General features: G+C 46.3%; 1 protein-coding gene across 6 annotated transcripts in view; it reads left to right on the top strand.

Annotated features, from left to right (window-relative positions):
* AMOTL1 (angiomotin like 1) overlaps nt 1-25,733 on the top strand; it is a 150,577-nt gene that overhangs the window by 29,971 nt on the left and 94,873 nt on the right. For all 6 annotated transcript variants that reach the window (XM_036324649.1, XM_036324654.1, XM_036324653.1 and 3 more), the window contains one exon: nt 10,581-10,631. In XM_036324649.1, coding sequence (XP_036180542.1) covers nt 10,581-10,631 — 51 coding nt within the window. The remainder of the gene's footprint in view (nt 1-10,580; nt 10,632-25,733) is intronic.

Below are 25,733 nucleotides of genomic sequence, written 5' to 3'. Positions count from 1 at the left end.
AAGCTGAAGCGAGATAAGGAAACTCACACTCAGGAACAAAGTGGAAACCCCACTGTGCCAGACCCACATCAGAATCAGACGAACTACAAAAACCATTGTAATCATTAGTTAGGGAGATACATTATACCAGACAAAATGCTAAGCTTTTTTGGTCTAGAAACAGACTTTTCTCAACTCATTCTCACAACAACCTTATTCCCATTTTATTAATGAAAAAAACTGAGCCAGAGGAGGCTGAGAAACTTGTGCAAGGTCATTCGGCTGGAAAATGGCAGAGGGGGGGGGGGGGTGTTCAAACCTAGATCTGCCTAACCCCTAGTTACTGTAGGCTTTTGCCCCTCAATTCACTCTCCAACACTCCCTACTCTGCCTTCTCAGTTTCAGGCTCTGGTGGTCCCCGTTACAGATTCTTACTTTATGCCACAGTAGAAAAGAGAACTAGCTCTGAGCAGGGTTGGGAAAGAAACGTGTTGTGGCAATTACCATCCAAGAACCTCCTATGGCCGCCTCAGCTGATGCAGTGCCAAGGCCTGACCTACCTGCTCCAGAGCAGCTTTCCTCCACACCCCACACCCTGTCCCTCCTCTCCCACTCCTGGGCAGTGCCAGCTGCTCCATCTCTGAGGCCCCATGTGGGCTAATGGGGTTGACATTTCTAGTGAAGTCCTAGGGAAAGTCCTGGAAGAGTCCAGGCCTTGGGGTTTTTTCTTGGCTTCACGGAGTCCTCCAAGGACGGTGTCATCTGCCCTGGAGGCCCAGTCATCCTGGTGAGTCACAGGCCTTGAGCTGGACCAGATCCTTGCAACATCTGCTTTCGTATTATCCTCAGAGCACCCCAGGCTGCCAGGAAGGTGGGACAGCCTCCAGGAAACTACCTGGGGAGAATCCAGGAGGTCTGGGGGTGATCCGAAGTTTCTGGAGGAAAGTCCCCCTGCCACTCCTGCCTCCTTCTTGCCTAAAAATACCCTCTAGGACTTGGGCCAGGCCTTTTGCAAACTTATTTTAAAGGTCTGGAAGACATTTCCCAAACGAAATCATATGCAGTGCCTGACACACAAAACAGAAGGGGAGCCATTTGGGGCCAGACTGATTCTGATTGTCCCATTACAAGCTGATGTGGCTGTTGCTCTGATTTGCCAGCTGCCACACCATCGTGTGGGGATTGGTGCAGGTGGGGAGGCCTCCGCAGCCCTTCTCGATGAATCTGTGAAACACCTTTCCTATTATAGATATGCTCACCCAGCTGTTTGGGATTCCTGCTGCCACCCACTCTTCCCAGGGGACTCAACCTGCTTAGGTTCCTGTGTAGAAGACAGACAGGGAGTCTGGGAAACAGAACCTGGCAGTGGGGGCCAGGTGCATCTAGGAAGCCAGTGGTGCTGTTCCCATTACGCCCATAAAATCAGGAAGGAGCAGATTTCCCTTCTGGTGCCTCTCAAGGTCAGACATTTTAAAATATTTTTTTTTTATTGATTTCAGAAAGGAAGGGAGAGGGAGAGAGAAAGAGAAACATCAATGATGAGAGAGAATCATTGATTGACTGCCTCTTGCACACCCCCTACTGGGGATCGAACCCGCAACCCAGTCATGTGCCCTGACTGGGAATAGAACTGTGACCTTCTGGTTCATAGATCAATGCTCAACCACTGAGCCATGCCGGCAGGCAGTCAGACAGAGTTTTAACACATCAGGAAGGAAGGAAGGAACTTTTTCTGAGAGCAGTCTGTGTGCCAAGCACCCCATGGATGTTGTTTCATTTTATTCAAATCCTCATTGAAATCTTGTCAAGTCATTATTATCTCCATTTTGCAGATGAGGAAACTGAGTCTTGTAATGTGGCAAGATAACTAGGCCAAGCTCACCCAGCAAAGGCCAGTAGAGCTCACATTCAAACTCAGGTCTTCATGCCCCAGAGCTGTGCTCTGTCCACTTTAATTCGCTGTCAGTTCCAAAGTGCAACACTCTTGGGCACCTCCACCTTTCTGTGGTGCTTGATCCTTTTTGTCTATTTCTTTTGCATACGGTATGGTAAAAGGACAAAAACCATGGAATCTGTTCTCCATGATCTCTGATTGGCATTTTTTTAAACAAGATTCATAAAGGTCTGTTCATTTTACAGAGCAGGTTTGGAGACTTATCAAAGACTAGAGGCCTGGTGCATGAATTTGTGCACCAGTGGGGTCTCTCGGCCTGGCCTGTGGGATTGGACCAAAACTGGCTCTCTGACATCCCCTAAGGGGTCCTGGATTGCAAGAGAGCGCAGGTCAGGCCGAGGGACCCCACTGGTGCACTATCAGGGTCAGGGAGGGACGTGGGAGGTTGGCCAGCTCCGGAGGGGCCGTGGGAGGGTTCTGGCCTGTCTTGCTCTGTTCCGATAGGCCGGACCCCAGCAGCAAGCTAACCTACAGGTTGGAGCGTCTGCCCTCTGGTGGTCAATGCATGTCATAGCAAGCAGTTGAGTGGCCTTAGCGTATCATTAGCATATTATGCTTTGATTGGTTGAACAGACGACTGGACAACTAGACACTTAGCATATTAGGCTTTTATTATATAGGCTTGGAGGCAGAATTCGGGCTGGAACCCAGACTCTGCTTCTCCTTCCAGCACCTATACTATGCTGACTGCTAAGACCTTAGCTTCTTGGAAAAATCATTTTAATATGAAAGAAGAGAGGCCCCTGTGCAGCCAAGAAGACTCTATTTGCAGTCCCCAAAAGAAGCAATTCCCTCTCAGGCCTCTGTCCAGAGTGACAGGGTGGAAAACATGAGATTGGAGAGGTCTCTGCTCTCAGCAGAAACTCACATTAATACTGTAGATGTCTTTGTTTTACTGGCTTAGTCATACACATCCATTGCAGCAAATGCTTTTGCACTTAATCTTAACGCAGGGTATTTTGTTTGATTTCACTCAATAGATCTAAGTGTGAGTTGGAAGTGTATGATTTTCCTCTGCAGGGACCTGTTTCTGTGTGTATTTTTGGAATGGTTCTTTATTCTGATTCATATTCACATACACCTTCCAGTAGCTTCTTGGCTCAGCCAGAGTTTATTCCCTTTGATGTGATGCTGAGTTAGGAGTCTTTTAAATCTTCATCTCTATTCCATAGCTGGTAACAGGAACCCTGGGGGCCTGGATGGATTCAATTTGTTTATATATTTCATAAAACACCATGCTTTTGTTAATAGCATCGACTGCATTGGTGTTTGAAATTTTCAGAAGACATATTTAACATTTTTACCAAAATGAATCCTTGGTTTCCTGCCAGACTTACTATGATATCATGTCTTGGCCTAACTCAGTGGTTCTCAACCTTGGCTGCACATTAGAATCACCTGGGATTTTAAAGTCATCAGGATTTTAAAAATATTCCCAGGTGATTCTAATGTGCAGCCAAGGTTGAGAACCACTGAGCACTGATAATGATTTTTTTCCAGGTGAGATATAGTTAACTGTTCTTCCTATAGAACCCGTTTCTTTCTCCTGGAAGTTATAAAGCATTTAAAGCAGTTATCTGAGGTTTTATTTATTTATTTTTTTAAGGGAAATCAAGCAACTGTATTTTTTTTCTCCCTTTCATCAAGTATTATAAAAATGTGGGGTTGTGCTAAAAGAAAAGACTATTAAACCCCAAGAGAAGGAGAAATGCCCTTTTGGCCATTTAGCCCTAGAGCTAATGCTGTGACCAATTAGGTACAAATTTCTTTTTGATGAAACCTTATGGGGGAGGGGGCCTGCATTTGTCCTTGGTGTCCTCTGTTGGCTTGTCCTAAGAGGATGCAGATAAGGGACTGGATAGCAGAAGGGAGTCATGCTGTGCTCAGGCAGCCATGGCCCCACTCCACCCCCTACATCTGCCCTGCCCACGCTCACCAAGGAGAGGAGGGGAGGCGGGGTGGGCATTGCTTCTCCACTTGCTCTGCTGTTAACTGGCAGGACCTACTGGAGGCAGGAGGCTACCTGCAGAGAAGAAGAGCAAAGGGCAATGCCAGAGAGGAGAGGAAGGCAGAGAGAGGGCTCAGCCCACACCTTTCAGTCTTCATGCTCCAGGAACTGGGGCTGGGAAGGTTGAATACAGATCCTAGTGTCCTCTAGCTACCATTCTAACTTGTTGTTATGACATTTAAAGGGTAGTGATAGCATACTTGGCTGATTAAAAACCCTTCTCCCCATGTGGCATCTATCCCTTCACCCATCTCTTGGAGCATGCCTGTGGGAGACTCAGCTCCTTCGCTTTCCTACTGGCCAAGGAGCTGTGTGGCTCCAGAAGACTCAGGAGGCAAAGTAGCCCAGAAAGGCCAGCTGGGGACAGCACAGGGTCCCTCTCGCTGGTCTTTCCTCTAAGCAGAGCTGCAGTTAAGGTCCCTGCCACTTCTGCAGCAGCGGCTGGCCCAGTTCTGCATCTAAGCAGGATATCGGTGATGGGCCTTGTGCTAAGAATGCTTCTTCCACCGCAAAAAGCATTTGGAGTGTGCCCTTGGCTCTAGAAATCAAGCTAAGAATTCCTTTGATCCTAGACTTATATCCAATATCACTATGGGACCATACTTCATTTGCCGAGGAATGAAGGTTCTTAATGAGTTTTCCAGATAACTGGAGCATAACCCTTTAAATGCCTAAGTTTAGTTCCAAATTTTACTGTTTTCTAATAGTTGATAAGACTTTTTTCTTATGGTTTTTTGTATTCTTTCTTGCCCTACTAAACAGAAAATAGTCACAACCAGCTTATGATTGAAGTTGGACCAATTTTTCATTTTAGAAATGTGTTGTCTTTAATTTGGGATTTATAATACGATGTCCAACTTGCTTAAAAAATTCATATACTCATTTGAATATGCCTAAGGAAAACTCTGCGGGACACATAAGATTCTGGATGGTGTTTCAGTTCAGGGATGAAGACTGGGAGAGGGTGAGAAAGAGGACTTTCATTTTTCAGTTTATAACCATCTGGACTCAGTGTTTTCTCCTTTGCCTTGAATATGTATTATTTGCTTATATAATGAAAATTAATTTAGCATTCTGTGTTGTTATGTATTATAACATTATATATATATATATATATATATATATATATATATATATATATATATAAATGTTATATATATATAAATGTTAAAACTAGGGGTTGGATTCCTAGGTTACATTCCAAAACCCATTCAACTTGTGATGCAGCAGGCAATAGTAAGAGTGGACATTAGCCCCTTGTGTTATCTGTTCCTAGGGAAAGCCTGAGTCCCGGGAATATTTTCTTCTTGCTGCTCTCGCCACATGTCCCATTGTCTCATAAATACTGTCCTAGAGATAGGAGCGGGGACTCGCTCTTTCTGTCTGCAGGGGCCATGGCAGCAGGAGGCTCACTTTCCTCCTAAGACAATAAAAAGAGGGACTCAAGCTTGCTATGTGGGAGAGAAAGGAACATTTACACAGCCTCCACTGTGTGTCAGGCGCTGTGCTTGGTCTCTCTCATACTTTACCTGTGTTGCTTGTCCGGACAATCTAATGAGATGAGTGTTGTTGTCAGGAAACTGAGGCTCTGAGAGGCTTAATGAGACCCTGGGATTGCCCCTAATAATTGACAACCCGTAAACTAATGCACTGTCTTTTATAATTCAGTGGCCTTCCAGCAGAACCGTTTCCTTTTTTTTTTTTTTTTTGGTTAATCCTACCTGAGGGTATTTTTCCATTGATCTTTTAGAGAGAGTGGAAGGGAGGAGGAGAGACAGAGAGAGAAGCATCGATGTGAGAGAGACACACTGATTGGTTGCTTATCACAGGCACTCTCACCACCACCAGGTCTGGGGATCGAGCCTGCAACCAAGGTACATGCCCTTGAGTGGAATCGAGCCTGCTGTGGGCCAATACTCTATTCATTGAGCCAAATGAGCTAGAGCAGAACCGTGTCTTTACAAGAGGCCTATCAGAGTCAAGTAAGGCTGGGCACTTGGGATATTCCCTGCAGTTCTATAAGGTCCTCTGACATCGAATCCCTTGTTAAGAGTTGAGCAAGTTGAGGGCAGGACCCTGTTTTGATCACCTTTGTAGCTGCAGTGCCTCGCCAGTACCTGGAATTGTGGTAAATTCTCCATAAATGTTTGTTTGATTAACAGGAAATATTATTGTTTGCTCTGGCTCCCTAAGATAGGAAATTGGAATCATACATTTTAGAAGCATTTTCAAAAGCAAATATTGAAAAAAGAAAAATATTTTCTCATTAGCTTTGGTTGATTAGGAAATTCAAATACCTAAAGTACTATAAGAAAAGTTCTTAGCTTAGGAGGCATCAATTTATAGGAGGAACAAAAGGGAGTCCATTGTGAGTTAGAACAGTTGGGCAGGCTCAGCATCTAACTGCTGCTGGAGCATTTGCGATGCCCTTCTTATGGGAAGTACCTGGTGCTGGCTCCATATAACCAACTTTCAAGCCAACTCTTAGAACACAAGTAGGGACGATATTACATTACCCTTAATTTGGAGCATATTCTGTGGTTTGTGACTCCTTCCAGTAACTCAAAGCTGTTAAGGAGCCCATTCTCTCAGCTGTAAAAGGAGTTTGTCATCCAATAATCCTATATAATAAAGAGATAATATGCAAATTAGCCTCACACCCTCACAAGATGGCTGCCTACAACCAGGCTGGCAGGGGGATTAGTGAGGGATGACCAAACGACTGAACAAGCAGGGTGCGTGGGGCAACAAGACTGGCGGGGTGGGGGGGGGGGGGGGCAGTTAGGAGCGACCAGGCCGGCAGGGAGGAGGCAGGTGGTGGCGACCTGGCTAGCAGCGGGGGGCAGTTAGGGGCGACCAGGCAGGCAGGCAGGTGAGTGATTAGGAGCCTGGGATCGGGTCTAAACCGGCAGTCGGGGTCCTGAATTGGAGAGGGTGCAGGCTGGGCTGAGGGGACCCCCCCTCCCCCCGCCACCCTGTGCACGAATTTCATGCACCGGGCCTCTAGTAACTATTATTTACCAGATCTTCACAATATGACAGTCTTTCTTCTTGGAACTCTACGTGGATTAGTTTATTGCACTCTAATCACAACCTTATGAGTTAGGAATGATTATTATCTCTATTTTTACAAAAAACAGAGGCTGGCAGAAATTAAAATTCTAGCTAATAGTGGAGCTGGTATTAGAGCCAAGGCCTGGCTGACCCCAAAGCCCTCTGCAGATGGTCTCTCTCAGAACACAAAGACTAGTTTGCCTTTCATCATGAAGGGGAAGCCCTAGCTGGTTTGGCTCAGTGGATGGAGCATCAACCCTCAAACTGAAGGATCCTGGGTCGGATTCTGGTCAAGGGCACATGCCTGGGTTGCAGGCTCAATCCCTGGCCCTGGCTGGGGTGCATGAAGGAGGTAACCAATGGATGTGTTTCTCTCTCTGTCTCTCCCCTTCCTTTCCACTCTAAAAAAAGAGTCAATGCAAAAATATATTCTGGTGAGAATTAACAACAACAACATGATTGGGAAATGGAGGAGTTTGTTCCTGCAGAAAGTCCATCTGAGACCATTCACTCATGGGATCAGTGTATTAGCACCAAGAACTGACCATTGGAATTGGCAATGGCAAGGCCAGCCTTGACCTTGACAAGAGCTACTTTGGAAAAGTGGTGAGCTAGAAGCTTGTCTAAGAGTAAAAGGTAGAAATAGATAAGAGTGTAGAAAATTTTTTAATGAATTTTGTTGTAAAAGACAGCTGAGAATTGAGAATGGTAGATGGAGAGAAGGGTGGAGTCAAGAAAGGATTTTTTTTTTTTAAGATAGAAACAGTGGCATGTCTGTATAGATCTAAAACAGAAGAAAACTGTAATTTAGGTTGGGAGGGGGGGACAGTCACCTGAGAAGGCACAGGATTTGATCTGCAGTGGAGGAGCTGGCCTTCGATGGAATAGAAACAGTTCATCCACAGTAACAGGGGTGCAGGAAAGTGTGTAAACCAGGCAAAGGTAGAGTGATTGCTGGGCTCACTAAGGTTCACTTGCAGTTAGTGGTAACGAATTGAACATAAGACCAGAAAGCATGCTGTAAGCTTCTCCATTATGTTTATCTGGGTGCTGGCAGAGCAAGAATTAGTCTTTATCAGGGTTATGGTTTTTCCAAGGAAGTAATATGGAGAGAGAGGGACATAGATTTGAGTATGTATTATCAAGAGAGATGATAATAATGAACCTGGGCAATTTGATTTAACTACATAATGCAGAATTCTCCTAAACATTGGCTGATACAATCTATAATAATAAAAGCGTAATATGCTAATTAGACTGAAGAGCCGAACGACCTTCTGGACAACCTTTCGGATGAAGCCAGGGCTGTGAGGGCTGAGGCAGCGGCCGCAGCTGCGAGGGCCAAACCCCTTGCACGAATTTCATTCATCGGGCCTCTAGTTTGATAATAATGAATCTGGAAACTAAGATGGATATAAGAGGAAGAAATGCCATGAGAACAGTAAGGAACAGAGAAAAGGTCATGGGAAAAGTAAATTATTGGAGCTGTTAGGGTCAAGGAGACATTGAATTAAGAAAATAGACTAGCTGAGAAGGTAGGAAGTGGTGGCTGGAGAGTGGAATGCTTGAATTGAGATCTTTGGATGGTGCCACTATGAGAGCAGAAAGCTGAGACAGTTGGAGGTCAAGGAAGAGAGAGGATGCTGAAGAGTTGAGAGGCCAGAGTGTGAGAAGGATCCATTAGGTAGACTTGGATATAAGAATGCTCATGGGAATTGTATTGGGGAATTGATAGTGAGTCAGATGCCAATAGCTTCAAGGAATGAAGTAGAAGAACCCCCGGGTTTGTAGATGGCTGCAGTAAGTAGGGTAATGTGGTCTGTTATTTTCAAGGAGGAGCCAGGTTTTGATCAGAGTAAGAGATTGAAAGAAACATTCATATAAGAGGCTAAGGGTATTGGGAATGTTGCTGGTGATGACCCATGAATTCCTGGGGGCAAAAGGGAGGATTCTAGGAAGTGAGAAAGGCAAGAGTAATGTGTGCAAACATTCACCCAAGCACAATCGCTTCTTGGATTTGGGAGCTCTGATTGTCAGGAGTTGGAAAAGAAGATGGAGAGATAAGCCAGGCAGCTCAAGAATGGCTGTTTCCCCATGAGCAATGCTGGCGAGAGAGGCTTCTTTCTGCCCTCCAAGGTCATTTGTAAACTGAAAGCTGACCGCGGAGAAGCCAGAGGTGGCTGAGTGTTTGCACAATTACAGCCCGTTGGCAGAGGTTTGGTGCCCTCAGGCTGCGGCAGTTGGTGATCTGATCATGTTGAGATTAGAGAAGGCCCCAACAGGTTGCCCAGGCTGTTGACTCCAACTGTCAGTCTCTAATGACAAGGACAGAGAAGGTAAACCATTTTCCATGTTTGCTTCTACCTTCCTCTTAACTCCTCCTGCATCCCCTGCATGCGTGTGGGCACCCTCTCTGGAGCACATCCCAAAAGCCCAGGGCCCTCCCAGGTAGGGTAGTCCATTAGCCCTGGGGGAAAACACAGTACAACCTCCCCATTTATTCAGGCCACGGACCCAGAGAGGAGATTCCCACAATCGGACATGCATTACTTTAGTACAACTCCGACGCGTAACTTCTGCTTTTGCATTATGTATTTGAAACCGCTCAGCTCTTTATATGGGAAAAGGAACACTGCTCTGCTTCCCTCAGACAGACAGACAGACCATCACAGTGCTGTGCAGTCATCCATAAGTTACTTAACTTCCCAGGCTCAGTTTGCCTGCCTGGGAATGAAGACATTACCTTCCCTGATTGCACCAGGTGGTGTCTTAAGGGGAAGAAATGTTTGGACCCAAGTAAGAATTCAGGTCCATGAACAAGGAGGGGTGGGAGCATTGGAAGCTCCTCCTCCCTTGCAGCGAGACCTATTCAAGCTCTAAACATCCTGCATCTCCCCACCGAGAAGCACAGACCACACGATTTCCCAAGCATCGGAGTAGGGCAGACACAATACAAAAGAGCAGCGATCATTTCAGAACTGGCTATGCTCGAATTTTTAATACATGGTCAAGGCGGTGGGAGAGGACCCCGCCAACCCAGAGTTGGGAGGAAGCGCGCGCGCCGCTGCCCCGCGTGACGGCCGCGGTCGCCTAGCAACGGGCGGCGGGGATGCGCGCGGGGCGGCGGGCCGGGTGGGCGCAGAGAGCTCCCGCAGTCGCCGCCCACACCGCACGCCCTCCAGCCTCCCGGAGCGCGCGGGAAACTTTGGGGCTTCTCGGCCCTGGGGCGTCGGCGCGAGGCCCGGCGGACGCAGCGATGAGCCCCGCGGGCTGAGGGCTGAGGATGAGGCCGCGGCGCGCGCTGGGCCCGGGGAGCCGCGGGTCGCACCCGTGGAAAGTTGGCGCGCACCTGCCCGCGGCTGGAGGCGCTCGGTCCCGACGGAATTGCTCCCGGACTTTCTTGGGCCATTTCTTCTCCCCCGGGGATCGGGCGTCCCGAGCCCTGCGTGGCCCCGGGTTCACGAATTCTGATCCCTGGGAGAGAAACCGCGCTTTCCTCGAAGACCTGCGCGCTAACTGATGCTTAATCGATTGGCGCTGAATGGTTGCAATTCCATTTTTGTTTTGTTTTTCTTCTCCCTCCAGACAATGACTTTGTGGAATCCTCTCCCGCGCCTTACAACCCGGAGGAGTTGGGTAAGTCCCCCTTTGCCTTTCTTCTCTAATTCTGCTCGAAAAACCACGCGTTTGGGGGGCGCCCAGACGAAATCCTTGGGGGTTGGGGGGGGGGATGGAAAGGGCCAGGGAACACTTCCTGTCTGCGCGTTCCTTCAGGGCGAGCACTGGCTGTTTCTGGGTGTGTGCTCCGGGGTGGTGGGGACAGGGTCCTAATGTGCGACGGGGGACAGAGGGCGGGGGCCAGGCCAGGGGTGCTGCTCCGGGCACCACGCACAGCAAACTTCCCGACCTGGGGCCTCTGTAAGCATCCAGACCCATCCTGGCTGGAAGGACGCGACGGCGGCAGGTTCTGCTTAGCCACGTACCGTGCACGAGAAGGACATCCTGTGGACAGTCCTTAACCTGAATGTAATGAAGTCCAGGACCACAACCGGCGATCCAGTAATTAAATTCCAGGACCTGGGCGCTGCATCCCTTCCTGGTTCCGATTCCTCATTTGGCTGTAGGTGTCTGGAAATAGGGCATTTCATCCTCCTATGCGGAGATCTGTGGTGGGCGAATCAGACACTTGTCAACGACAGACTTTCTTATGTGAAGAGGACATTTGCACCGTTAGGTCCCCCTCAGTGTTTCTGCCACCCAGTCTCACTTGGTGGCTTCGTGGTTGTGTGTTTTTCTTTCTGCTGCTGCTGCTTCTCTTACTCTTTTCTTCTTTTTTCTCACTCTGGTTTAGTTTAGCTGCTAACCATCTGGGCTTTCAGGCCTGTCCTTGCTGTTCTCTTATCACCGGCTTAAAAATCTTGCCTTCCTACGGCGAATGACTGTTTAAAAATGTTTATCCACAGTGCCCTTCTCAGCCTTGGGGACTGTTTCCCTCTCAGCCTGGGGTCAAGCCCCACACCACCTGAAGTAAAATTCCATCTCAGCCAAGCCTTGCATTGATTTCTAGGTCTGGATCAAGGATGGCATTCTGAGGCGGAGACGGGTACCTTGTTTTATTCAGATGTGTTTCTGACAAGTTGTGAGGCAATCACATCTCTGTAAATGGAATCATAAATTAAGTGCAAGCGCAAAACTAGCTTTTAAAGACAAACGATGGTGAATCCTTTTATGAAATGAAAATGACATCTAAACCAGGGGTGGGCAAACTTTTTGACTTGAGGGCTACAATGGGTTCTTAAACTGGACCGGAGGGCTGGAACAAAAGCATGGATGGAGTGTTTGTGTGAACTAATATAAATTCAAAGTAAACATCATTACATAAAAGGGTACCGTCTTTTTTTTTTTTTTAGTTTTATTCATTTCAAAGGGCCAGATCCGGCCCATGGGCCGTAGTTTGCCCACGGCTGATCTAAACTATAGCTTTGCATGAAGTGATTTTTTTTTTTTTTTTTAAAAAAAAGCGAACTCTTAGTGATTTGCCCCACGTGTGGATAATTGTATGTTAACGTCGCCAGCATGGCCACGCCACAGTGTGACGGAAGCTGTTTGGTCCTTTTCAAGTATAGATAAGCATAAGCAGTGGCAGGAAGGGCATTCCTGCTCTGAGAAACCACCTGTCTATCTGCTAAATCGTTTGCATTCACAGAATGATTTATGCACCAGAAGGGCCCAGGTGTTTGACCCTCTTCCATCCCCATCTCTTTCTCTGAGACTGACAGGACTGCCCAGCTGAGTCACTGATAAATAGGGGAGCCCTTCCAATTAGCGGTAGAGAATAAGAAAGCAACCTTTTTTCTCTACAGCTTTCCTGTGGGGCAAGTCCAGTTTCTCACGAGGAAATGAGAGTGTGAGAGGAATCATGGGGTGCTGGGCGTCCAGGGTGACAGGGAATATAAAACACAAGTCTGGGAGTCTGAGACCAGGGTTCTCGCCCTCACTCTGCTCCATCTTCCTTAGCAGATATGTTAACCAGCCTATTTTCTCATCGTGGAAAAGCCGGGGGTGAGCCAGATGACCTCTAAGGTGTCATCCAGTTCTAGCCTCCTGATCGGCTGTGAGGGGCCCAAAAGCAGAGGGTGCCCATAGCTGTTGGGTATTTATTACTCACATTCAAGTGCCATGCTGTTTGGGAGCATGGTGTCCTCCGAAGGGTTATCCTCTCTCTGACAGTGGCTCACTGGATGGCACTGCATTGTTTCCATGCAATTTGGGTCAAAGAGGGAGCTGGGTTTCTCCCTTGGAAAGAATCAGGATAGGTTTTGGTGCTTGTCTTAGACTCAGCAGGAACAATGCCTCTTACAGCCGGTGATGAGCTTGTCAAGCAGTCATCCTTTCTGGAGCACAGATTCACCCCTGGCTAGAATATAAGAGTGGAGGGAGAGGTAGGTCATGAAAACTTAGTTCTATCACTGCACTTACTATGACCTTGGGCAGGTGTCCAAAGTGCTCGCGGCCTCGGTAACTCAGCAACCCACTGGGAGACCTTGCACGGATGCTGTAACGGTGCACGTCAAGCACCACGTGCTGTATCTGCAGGTATTCAGGAAGTATTTGTTGTTGTTATCTTATTATTATTATTTATTTGAAAGACGTTTCTTTCCCATGTGTGAAGGATGGTCTAGATCTTATCAATTGTCCCACCTCGTAACCAAAACCACCTTTATTTCTACAATTTTCTCTGCAGTGTAGCTAGTTTCCAGAAACAGATGCGCAAGCATAGCGATCAGGTCAATTGAATTGTCTAGTTATTTGTCCCTGAAGCAGCACATGGAATGAGGCCTTTGGTAACAGTCCCACCACTTTCTGTGGCATGATCTGTAGTCTGTTTCACCTCCAAGTTTTCCTATCAGTCTCCCAATGTACCACAACTGGCTCCCTGAGGAATTACTTCTCAGTGTTATAGCAAGATCACATAATGAAATTAAGGTACCAAAAAAGGGGGTTTTTGAAAAGGCATATACCTCTGGATGAATGCTATGTTGAAGGCCTCCCATGATGGAGAGTTCAGAAATATGTCCTCCCTCCTATGGCAGTTTCGCTGGGTGAGGAGGCAACACCCACACCTCTTCAAAGCCTTTCTGAAGTCCCATCCACAGGTAGAAGCGATGGCCATCTCAGGAGGCAAGAGGGATGCCTAGGGAGTTGGGGTGAACCTAGTTGTGACCATGACTGACCCTGTCTAATAGCCTTGATCGACTCCCCACTACCTAGAGGATTGGTTTGGCGTAGGAGGACCTCCACCCGCTGCATTACCCCCATTTGCTATAACCTTCTGTGTATATTGAACTATGGGGTGGTCTCCAAAATCAGATCTGTTCCCTGTGTCTGTGGGCCTTTCCTCCTCTCCGCTCGCCTCCCATGGCTGGTTCCTCCTCCTCCTTTGACACTAAGCCCATGAGTCATGTCTTGCTAGTGTTTCTCAAGCCTGCACATTCGAATAGGCAGAGCTATTAAAAGTCCTGACTCTGACCAATTGTACCAGAATCCTTGAAGTGTAGTCCCAAACATCAGTGTTTTATCAGCATGTGTGATTTTTTTAAAGTCATCCCTCAAGTGATTCCCATATGTAGCCAGAGTTGTCCGTGACTGCCCTTGATTGTGGCCCCCTCATTCTTCTTGGTAAATCTAGCAGCCAGCACAGTGCCCAGCCCAGGTAAATCTTCAATAAATGTTTGTTGCACAAGTGAGTGAGGGAGTCAGCCTGGGATGCTGTGTCTTTTCATAGTGATGATACAGCTTTCAGATTGGCCTCTCTGCTCGTAGTGATGGTCCCTTGGGGACTGAATCTTTTGACCTGTGACCTCTCTCTCCTTTGTTCGTTTCTTAGGCTTATCCAGTTTATCTCTTATTACTATTCTTAAAAATTGAAGTGTTAAAACCATGTGTAGTGCTTAAGAGCATGTGGGTTTGGTTTTTGCCCCACCTCTGATTTGCCTTACGACCATGGGCAAGGCACTCAATCCCTGTCTCTGCTTCCTAACCTGTCAATCCATGTGCTGACTATTTTCTGATGCTCTTCTAGGCCCACTCACCACCCTTCAGTGCTCTGCTTTGTGCCCTGGAAACCTTACCTTCTGGAACGGGCCACCTGGCTTGCAGTTGGATTTCACCAGTGAGAAGCACTGGTGGGATATGGGAGGATGGAGAGAAAGATGTCTGGCTACTTACTCCCTTCCCTTCAGGAGGCTATGTTATTCTAGGCCTCAGCTCCTCTAGAGTCACCCTCTCTTACGGCATCAGCTCTTGTTGGATTCTGGAACCTTCCTTTCTGACTGAGGGGTGGGAGCAGCCCCAGGAGCTTCTTCATCACTTGTTTTCCCTTAACCGCCCCCCCCACACACACACACACACTTTTGTCAGCAGTCCCTTCATCACTTTCTTCTGTCACTCCTCTTGGGCACACCACCCATTTTCTGATAGGGCCCTGAAAGGTACAGTGAGGATGATAAAAGCACCAGCTTCTGAGCGTGATTATGAGGAATAAATCATTTTAGGAGGAAGGGGCAAATGAAATAGCCATCATTAAACATGTACTGTGTTTTCATGTCCCTAGGCAAATGCTCTGACACCTTTGGGCATGTCAAAACCTTCTGAAAGATTTAATTTTTAACATATAAGTTTTTTAAATGTTGCCATTCATCTCCTCTTCCCCACCCAGTATGGGAAGGTTCCGCCAAGACTCAAGAGTTAGGAAAAATTGGTTCCAAGTCAAATATATCCTGCATCCAAAGTTTCTTCCCTCCCATTCCTGGGGGCAAATAAGGAGAAACGTCCTAGCCTTAACATTCACCTACTTGGTGCCGGGCACTTTACATGTGTAAACAGTCCGCTCAGCCTCCCAGCCTGGAGTTTAAAACATGTCTCCGACATTGGTACCCCCAAATATAGTGATTTCTGAGCATGTCTCTGCCCATATTGCTAAGAAAGCAAGTCTTTCTTTAGGGCTGTTCCCCAATTTTATGTCCAAGAATTCTCAGGGGGTGCGCCCTTGCATCCACGGAGTTAGTTCTGGCTGCTCTAGCCTTTCACCAGGGGAGCTGGAATTCAGATCGTCTTGCTGAGGCTCGTGGACACCATGATAACTGCTCCAAGTCCTCTCTTAAGAAACCAGTGACCACATGTCTCGGACATCACTGCTGCTGCCCCAACTCACCCCAGAACGTGGAGGCTTGGCATTTGTCTGTTTCCCCTTGTCCTAACCTATGTTGGCCTCAGGGGTGAGGACCCTGCTCTCCTGTGTACTCTTTCAGTCTCAGAACGGACCCAGGTCCTTCAAATTACTACACAAGCCTAGCCCCACTGAGAGTCTGGGATCAGGTTGGCACCATGGCCAGCTCTGAGCCAGCCTCCAATCGGCTGGGGCCAGGCACCCCACCCCTGGACCCACCTCAGGTCTCACCACCCTTGGAAGCTATTTCTCCTGCCTTCCTCCCGCCGCAATCCCAGAACATAGCTTCCGAGAGGAAGGGAGTTTTCACCCCAGTTTAACTTTTTCTCAGGATGATTGACAGTGGAAAATTCAATTCCCTTCACAGGAAACCTCACCCTACGGCAGGGGGTGTGGTCTGACCTCCAGGCTGCAACAAAACATTCACAGAACTGTTCACCATTGTCCCGGTTCCCTAAGTCCGGGCAACTCTGTCTGTTCTGTTACTGATCTTGTTGGGCACACTGCTCATTTCATCCTCAGAACAACTCAGTGAAGCCGCAGAGAGGATTTTCACTTTATGGAGGAGGAAAGGGCGGTTCAGGAGGTTACATTATCTGTCCAATGTCACACAGCTGGTTAGAGGCAAAGTTTAGATTCAAAATATAATCTCTGACTCCAGAGCCAATCTCAGCTTCCTGGGGAGGAGAACAGACAAGTGCCCTCCTCCCGGGGAGACCTGGCTGTGGGTTAAGTAAATAACATGCGAAAGTAACCAGCACAGAGCCTGGCAAGACAGCATGTGGCTGCTCAGTACATATACTTGTTGAATAAGTGAATGGTAGGTACTCAAAAGATATAAATACTTTATTAGACCATCACCTAGTGATCAATACGCGCTAAAGGAATTGTCTGTCATGGGACTCGAAGCAACAACCAGAAAGATTTCTCTGAGCTTCATTCACTTCCTGCTCTTCCTGCTCTGTGTTCCAGTGTAGAGCTCCTGGGACAGGAAACCTCCTATGGCGTGGATGTGATTTCTAAAGGGAACTAAACCACTGTGGCAGCATCATTTAGGGCAGGTCAGTAGAAGCCTGGAGAGAAATCTGGACCCATAACTGAAGGCAGGTGGACTCAGGCTCGGGTGTGAAATTCATCACGGCTCCCTAGATAGGTGTTTGCGAAGTGATACTACACATTGCCCAGGAGGTAGAGTTTGTTTTTCAGGGAGAGATTGGAGTAGGAAAGGGAAAATGACAATACATTCTGAGGATTAAATGCTTAGCTACCTTGGCTAAGAAAAAAAAAAAGAGCAAGGGAGATAGGGAATAGTAGGATAAAACACACACACACACACACACACACACACACACACACACACGTGCGTGGTGCGCATGAATGCGAAAATGGAAAGGACATTTTCTTGCCAAAGCGATGTTTTTACTAGAAGTCTAGAAAGAGACTGTGTCGAGTTATTCCTGGGTCTTAAACACAATCACGACTGCCCTTTAGAAAGGATGGTATTTCTTCCTGTGTTAAGGACACTGGAGTCTAAAGGGTGTTAATGCCCAGCCTGACCTGCTCAGGAGAACTGTGATTCTGGTTTCTGGGTCACGTTCTCACTGGATGATCGTTCTGGAATATGCCCTGTTTGTTTTTGTTTCTCTCCAACTGGTTTTGCCCAGGGTGGGCCCATCAAAATGATTCAGTACCATTTGTTTCTCTCCCTGTTACCCTTTCGCCTTTCCTCCCCTCTTCTCTCTGGCCTCATCTCCCTCTCCCTGCCCCCTTTCTGTCTCTGGTCCCCTGTGTCAGTGTCCTTCCCCTTCCTCCGCTGGCTCCCTCCTTCCTTTTCCCATCGTCAGCTGGAATATGGACAGAAAGGGCAGGGCTTGCCTTCCTGGGGCTCTCTGCCAGAAAATGGAACAGGTCAAATTATAAAAATGATTTAGAAAGAATGCTTTTTGGAAAAATGGGGAAACAGATGTTCAGGGCTGGGTTTGCTGTCTCTCGCTGTCTGCTGCCTGCTGAAACGCCCTCCTTTGCAGGACTCCTCGCCAGGGCACCCCTGGGGTTATTTTCATGTCAAATACGCATGTACATTTATTGCTGCTTAATTCTCCTCTCCCGGTGACCTTTGTACCCCCACATACAGAGTGGACAGGTGCTGTTTAATAGTCAGCATTTTATGGAAACTTACGATTCTTTTTTTTTTTCTGGAGGATATTTTTTCCATTGGTTTTTAGAGCGAGTGGAGGGAGGGCGGGAGAGAGGAGGGGAGAGAGAGAGAGAGAGAGAGAGAGAAACATTGATGTGAAAGAAACAATTCGATTAGTTGCCTCCCGCATGTGCTCCAACTAGGGTAAGGGATCGAACCTGCAACCCAAGTACAAAGGCCGGCGCTCTAACCATTGAGCACACTGGCCAGGTTCTTAAGAAAATAGAGAAAGGATCTGCGGGTGTAGAACCTCATCTAAAATGGAGTCTAGGGAAAGCTCGGGGTTGAAGGGGGCTGAATGATAGTCTGTAACCTGCCAGGGCTCCTTTCTTTCTGTCCCCAAAGGTTTGCTGTTTACTGACTGTTGACCAAAAAGAAAAGTCCATTATTGTGGCCCTTTGTGGCTGACCAGCCAGAGAATTTAGATTATTCCATCCTTTTTTTAAAAAAAACATATTTTCCTTTTGTCTCTAAAAACCATTTCCCCCCAAACTCAAAAGCCATTTCCCCCCAAACTCACACATTTGCTGTGGACGGCATTCTTGCTGGACACCTCCGCCTCCAGCCCCAGTGGAGCGGTTGCAGTGATTAGGGTGAGTGCTGTGAGGGCAGCAGGCACGGAGGCAGGGGGCCCCAGAGAAGAGGAACCTGACTCAGTCATGGAGGCCCAGGGGAGGCCAGGCGGGCTTCCTGGTGGAGAGCAATCGTCCCAGTGTGACCTGAAGAACAGAGGTCCAGGGCATGAACAGCATCATCTGCCTTAACAGCTGGCCACAGCCACAGCAGCTCCTCCTCCAGGGCCCGTGTCACCGAGGGCGAAATAATGGAGTGCCAGTGAGTGACGCTGAACCTTCTGCCTCAGACAGGTCTACACAGTGGGACTGTCACCTCATGAACTCCTTCCTGAAACGCTGTGCATATCCTCACAGCTCCAGGAGTCTGTCCTACCAGTGAAAGGTCCTTATATTTGGCTAAGTGGGGCTCCATGGGAGAAAGCTCACGTGAATTTCACTCTTTCCCCATTAGGATCATCATTATTGTTTGTACCACTCTCAGCTCCTGGGAGCTGCCATTCCACACGGTTTAGCAAATGAGAGACTGAGGAACCCCCTAAAGCAGGTGTAGGGACATAACCTAGCGTAGGAAGGCATTGTCAGAATTAGCAAACAAAAATACAGCATAGCAGTTAACGCTGAATTTCAGGTAAAAAGCAAATGATCGTTTGTAGTATATATGTGTCCCCTGCACCAGTTGGGATTTACTAAACTAAAAACTCTTGTTGCTTATCTGAAATTCAAGTCCGACTGGGGGTTTATCTGGCAGCCCTGGGTGTGGGAGCAGCACCTGGGCTGCTCTGCCCTTGCATTGTGTTTGGCTTGCTTTGTTAGGTGAGCTCAAGCGGGGCTCCGTTCCTGCCGTTGGTACTCAGTCCCCATCGGATTCCACTTGGGTGCTTATGTCAATGAGATGTGATGGCTGATAGGTGTCTTATTTTATCATCTCATTAGAAAATGGATGCAAAAATTAACCCTTCTTGCAGCAGAAATCCTGGACAACTTCAGGGATTTGATGTGCGCTCCACTTCATATAACACGTACCCCAGGCCAGTCTTTCTCCTGGACTGGCTGCAGGACTTCTGGCGTCTGTGTATGGAAGACTCATTTTCTCTATTCTCTCTTGTAACCTGAAGCTGAGGTCTAATCTACTCCATTTTGAAGAGTCAGAGCATCTTAGTGTCCTCATCCCCTGAACACCCAGGGTCCTCCCTCCTTAATGCATGGGCACTCAGCCTGTGCCAGGTCGTCACCAGAGGGGGTGCTGTGTGTATGTGGGAGGAGCCTCCTGAGAAAACCTGGTCTACAGCTGCAGTGACCATTCTTATAACCCTTTCTATGTAGGCAGCTGAACCCTGACTTCTTGTTCTTGAACCCAGTTCTCCATGTTTGTGTTCTAGACCTTTAAATTTTTTTTTTTACTGTGACCCAACATAAGGGTACATTTTACATTTAGACTCACCGGTACAATTTTTAATATGAATACAGCTAAAATTGAAGTTTTGTGGCATAGCAATTACACCCTTATTAGATGGGCTGCATCTGATGTTTTCTAATATGTTTTATTTTATTTATTTAAAATGCTGTTCAGTGATTTCCACTAATGGCTTGCCAACTACTCTTTGAAAACAATGCTCTGGTGTGTTATATAGCAAATATAGAATAAGTTCATCCATTCCTCTTTCCTTTCTGAAGATGGCTATCAGATTGTATCTTAATCTTCTCTTCTCCATGTTGGTTATCTTCCTAATATGCTCTGGTTTCTCCATCCATTCCCATCCTGCTCAACATCGGCTGACTGCCTGACAGTTGAGGAGTATTTCCCTTTAATCTGGTACTGAGAACTAAGCACATGATCTCACTATATAACTTGACCAATACTTGGCATAGTGGGGTCATCAGACCCCTTGATATCAAGCCTGCAACCACGTTACTATCACTCCATGAATCTACCCATTAGTGATGGTTATTTAATTATTTTAAACTAGAGGCCTGGTGCACGAAATTTGTTCATGAGAAGGGTCACTCAGCCTGGCCTGCACCCTCTTGCAATCTGGGATCCCTCGGGGGATGTCCGGCTGCCAGTTAACCAGCAGTCAGACATCCCCCTCGAAATCTGGGACCACTGGCTCCTAACCGCTGGCCTGTATGCCTGCCTGATCGCTCCTAACCACTCTTCCTCGGCCCCTGCCACCATGGCTTTGTCCGGAAGGACATCTGGAATGATGTCCGGAAGGTCGTTTGGCTGTCTGGTCTAATTAGCATATTACGCTTTTATTATTATAGATTTGCCTAAAATACACAATCTAGATCATTTCATCTCTGTTTTGTCTATAACAATATCTGGAGACATTTTTCTTAATTGAGGCGGGAGTGGCCGTGAAATCAAGATGCTCATCATTCATATATCCTGGATTTACCTATTAAATATTCCAAAAATGCAGGACATGTAAACAAAAAGAAACTGTGTGTCTAGCAGGACAATAATTCAAAGTCCTCTAATGTGACCATATTTTGAAAGAAAATGGATAACAAGTAGGTAATAATAGCTAATAATTATGGTGTATGTGCTGCGTGCTAAGCACTGTGCTGAGAGCTTTACATGCCGTTGACTCATGAATTTCTCACAACCTTTAAGGTGGATACTGTTGTTAACTACTACTTATTAAAAGAAGGAAAACCAAGCTTTAGTAAGGTCAAGTGAGTTAGCTAGTCAGATAACAATAGAGTGGCAGCAGGGGAGTTGATCCCAGGCCCATCTGACTTCTCAGCCTGTGTTTTAAGATATTTAACTGTGCCACACAGACCGGAAACCACCTCTGGTGGTTTAGAGAAAGAGGATGTCTGTTACATGCCTAGCATAGTGATTTTGTGGAGGCTTAAAAGATCCTACTCCCTTCCACAAGAAGGGAAAAACTTAGTAAAAGTTCAGGTCCCTAGCAGCCCCCAAGAGTCTGTGAGTCCATCCATCACCAGCTACACCAGGGTCAGGCCTCAGAGTGCTTTCCACTGGTTCACCCAGGCTGGACTTGCGGGGAGCATCTCTCCTGTCCAGGCGAGCTGGGAGGAGCAACTGCTTGCTTGTCAGGAAAAGTAATGCAGTGGTTAAAACAGGCTTGAATCCTGCCTCGTCACTCATAAGCCACCCGACCTCGGGAAATTCACATAACCTCACCTAGACTTTTCCCTCATGTGTAAAACTTGGATGATAATACCTACCTTCCAGGTACCGATAAAATGTGATAGTGTTTGAGATCACCTGGCACAGAGGAGACACTACTCGGTACATGCTATGTTAGAACTGAGAACTGGGCTTTGACCATTCTTCTCCTACGACGACTCTTGCCAATTGCCTTATTTAGGTTGGGAGTCTGTGTTCATAGAAAGGTAGGTTCCCCCAAATATTCTACGCCAGTGGTTCTCCAAGTGTGACTCATGGACCAGCTGCATTAGGGCCATCTGGGAACTTGTTAGAAATGCAATTCTTGGGCCCCACCCTGACCTACTGAATCAGAAGCTGTGTGTCAACAAGCTCTTCCGGTGACTGATGCAGCTGAAGTTTAAGAACCACTGCCCTACTGCACTGGGGATCCTGGTCTTCCCCTTTTTTAATGGGGCTCATTCGAAGCCTCTAGAGAGATCGTATCTTTTGTATAAATATTGTGATCAGATACATAGACTATGGAGTTTACTTTCAGGTTGTTTCTATTTAACCCTTTTATATTTTACCCCCAATTGGTCATTTTCTGATGTTTCCTTTCTCATTTCCACTTAGTTTGAAACTCATCTGTATATGCCTTATGTCATAAAGGTTGAATAGAAAGGATCCATTCCCAGATACTGGATAAGGGAGATTGGTACCATGGCTAAGGAATTCTTCCTAGACCCATCCCTGGATCCCTGGTACTGGATACCTGCAGGCCCTCTCTCCTTTTGCCTCCTTTGTTCCTTACACTCATTGAGCTCTTTCCTGCTTCAAGATCTTTGCACATGCTGTTTGCTCTCCCTTCTTCATCACCTTCCAGAAGCCTTCCCTGTCCACCCCTTCTAAGAAGCCACCATTCTCCTTTGTTAGTCTCAGTGATGGCTCCTTTTCTTCATCACACATGGACAAATTTGTATTATAGGTTTATATATATACATTTAGTAAGACAGAGCCCATACCAAGGTATTTGGGCAATAAGCGGAGTGTCTTGTCATTCAGTGTAATTGATAACATTTTTTGAATGAATGAATAAATGAACCATTGTAGCACTCACATAGTTTTGCCTTCTTTCAAACTGTATTGTGCTTTCCTTTGAGTTAATCCTTCTGTTTAGGACTTATTTTTTTCTGATTATTTCAATTATTTCACTCTCTACCTTGAACTTTTCTGAAGACTGTTCTGCATCGTATGACACTGGCTCTATCACAGATACACCATAAGTACTTCCTGATTTCCGGATGAATAACATCATTTAAATTTTAACACCTCACCCCACTCTGAGTTTATGCTGTAAAACAAGTTTTTCTCCTGAACCGAACCATCCAGAGCTGCTGAAGCCACTAGGAATGGTGAAAGCTTCCCCATTTCTCTGTCTTTGGCATTTAAAGTACAAGACATATCGGTGTTTAGTGTATATTCTAGAAAGAGGAGGACGAGAACTGTTGTATAAGTTGTGGAGGGGCCATTCTTCTCACTGTTCTTTCTAGCTATGGGCAGAAAGCACATATTTTCCGAATAAAACACCGAAGCATCCTTTTCAGAATGGCAACCACAAGGGATCTCAAGTATGAACATTCTGACTAAGTTATGTCCAATTATTGTGACAATCCTTGTTTTTAATAGTCATCTTGTGTTGCTGTTATTTTAGGAATTCAGTACGATCCTAGTTTTAGAAAAAAGAAGTGTCTATATCATCTTTGGAAATAAGAGAGTAAAACATGATTAGCTTTTTGGCTGATATTGTATATTTTTTAAATTTATCTTTATTGTTGAAAGTATTACAGATGTCAGCTTTTTTCCCCATTGACCCCCTCCACCCTGCACCCTTGACTAGTATTTTGTTCGTGAAAAGAGGGAAAGGAAGAAACTATTATAGCATGATATACTACAGAATAAATGAAACCGAGGCTGCTTCTTATTAGCATGCAATTGGATTCACCCAACAACTCAGTAGAATGATCAATATGGTTGGAAGCTTGGGAGCCTGTAAACTAGGCAACATCAGTTACTCAACTAACTCAATGGTTCTCAACCAGGGGCAGTTTGTCCCATAAGAGACACTTGGCAGTATCTGTGGAGGTGTTATTAGTTACCACAACTTGATTTGGGGTGGGGTGTTGCTACTGGCATCTAGTGGGTAGAAGCCAGGGATATTGTTAAACATCCTATAATGCACAGATCAATCTTTCACAACAAAATATTACCAGCCCAAAATGTCAATAGTGCCAAGGCTGAGAAATCCTGAGATAATCAACCAAAAAGTATGACCTTTAATACTCCCAAGGTTTTTGTAGTAGTAATAGTGGCAAATACTAATTAAGATGCATATCATTTATTAAATACCTGCTATATGCCAGGCTCTTTATATTCACAGCTACTCCGTATGTCAGTCAGGATCTGACCTCGGGTTCATTTGGGACCAATGTCTCTACCCTTCCTCTTTATTTTTTTTTTAATATATTTTTATTGATTTCAGAGAGGAAGGGAGAGGGAGAGAGAGATAGAAGCATCAATGATCAGAGAGAATCATTGATTGGTTGCCCCCTGCACGCCCCCTACTGGGGATTAAGCCCACAGCCCAGGCATGTGCCCTTGACCGGAATTGAACCCAGTACCCTTCAGTCCACAGGCCAACGCTCTATCCACTGAGCCAAACCAGCGAGGGCTACCCTTCCTCTTTAGCTACTTAGTGTAGGTGCATTTTCCCTGGATAAGTTCATATCTACTCTCTGTTTCTTGTGTTTTAGATAGAACAAATGGTGTGTTTAGTGCATACTGGTAATAAGTTCACAGGAGAAAGTCATGAGGCAAGAAGAGACTGGTGTGTCACATGGGCATGAAGCTAATAACATCCAGACAAACAGGCCGATCCATAGCTTGCTAACTGAGCCAAACGCCCATGTAGGTTGGTAGTATAGACCCTGGCCCCTAGGAGGTATTTAATACATATTTGTTGGGAAGTTTTTTCATAAAGAGTCTTTGGGTAAGTTTCAAACAGAGTAGGGTTTCCAGATGATCTGTTACAATACATCTAAATCCTCCTAGGAGGAGTTCCCTCATGTCTAAGGCAGCTGAAATTTCCAGAACTACAGAGGTGTCTCACCTGTGTATCTTCCACTTGCCTTGCACATCCTCCTCCTCCTCTTCATTTGTCACTCTTCCATTCTTCATTACTCTGGCCTGGCAAAAGCTCATCCCCTGCCCTTCCTCTTGTCAGAGCAATAGTCTCCCTGCACCCTCTACTTCAAGCACTCCCAGTAGTCCCTGAATTTTGTCAATAGTTTGCAAGATGAGGCAAGGCGTGTGTCAGAATCTCCAGAGGAGGCAAGTGCCATGTGACATGCCCATGCCTTTATTAGTAATATCTTTCTCTCAGTACATGGATTTTTTGGAAACTTCTCCTCACCCTCTCCCACCCCCCAATCCTGCAAAATTGGTCACTCCTTTGTGCTCCCATAATGCTTTGTTTTAACCTGTAATATGGCAGCCATTTCACAGAGGAGGAAGCCGAGGCTCTTGTTTGGTTACTCTCCATAGTTGGAAATGGGTGGAGCCAGGACTTACTCTAAAGGCCAAGTTCATGCTCCTTTACCTGGATGCCTATTACCTCACCCTTCTTCCGGCCTCTGTGCTTGTCTGGTACATCCTGGTGCTTGCCCGGTTTGGAGACAGTTCTCTGAGCTATCCCTAAGAACGCTGAAATTGTTCCATCATCACCTTCCCAACTTTCCTAGGGGCGAGTAAAAGACAACCTGTGTCACTTTAGAAAGGAAAGATGCTGACCTTTAGAGTGTTTGTGCAGATCCAAAGAAAACACAGATGCTGATTGGTTCACCTGGCTGATAGTGAAACTGCATTTAGTTTTTATTATTAACATACCTTCTTCCTATTTGGCCCATACTTTGGAATCTCCAACCAAATATTACTGTAAAGTGTTATTGATGATCTCTTGCTAATCAGATCCAAAGTCTTTTTCTCAGGCCTTAGTTCCTGTACAGTAGATTCAGATGTAATTGATGTAGAAGATTATTCATTTTCCATATTTGATGTAGTG

This window comes from Myotis myotis, unplaced genomic scaffold, assembly GCF_014108235.1.
Source record: "Myotis myotis isolate mMyoMyo1 unplaced genomic scaffold, mMyoMyo1.p scaffold_m19_p_10, whole genome shotgun sequence".
NCBI lineage: Eukaryota > Metazoa > Chordata > Mammalia > Chiroptera > Vespertilionidae > Myotis > Myotis myotis.
Note: the sequence above shows the minus strand (reverse complement) of the source record. Positions and strands in the feature narration are given on the sequence as shown.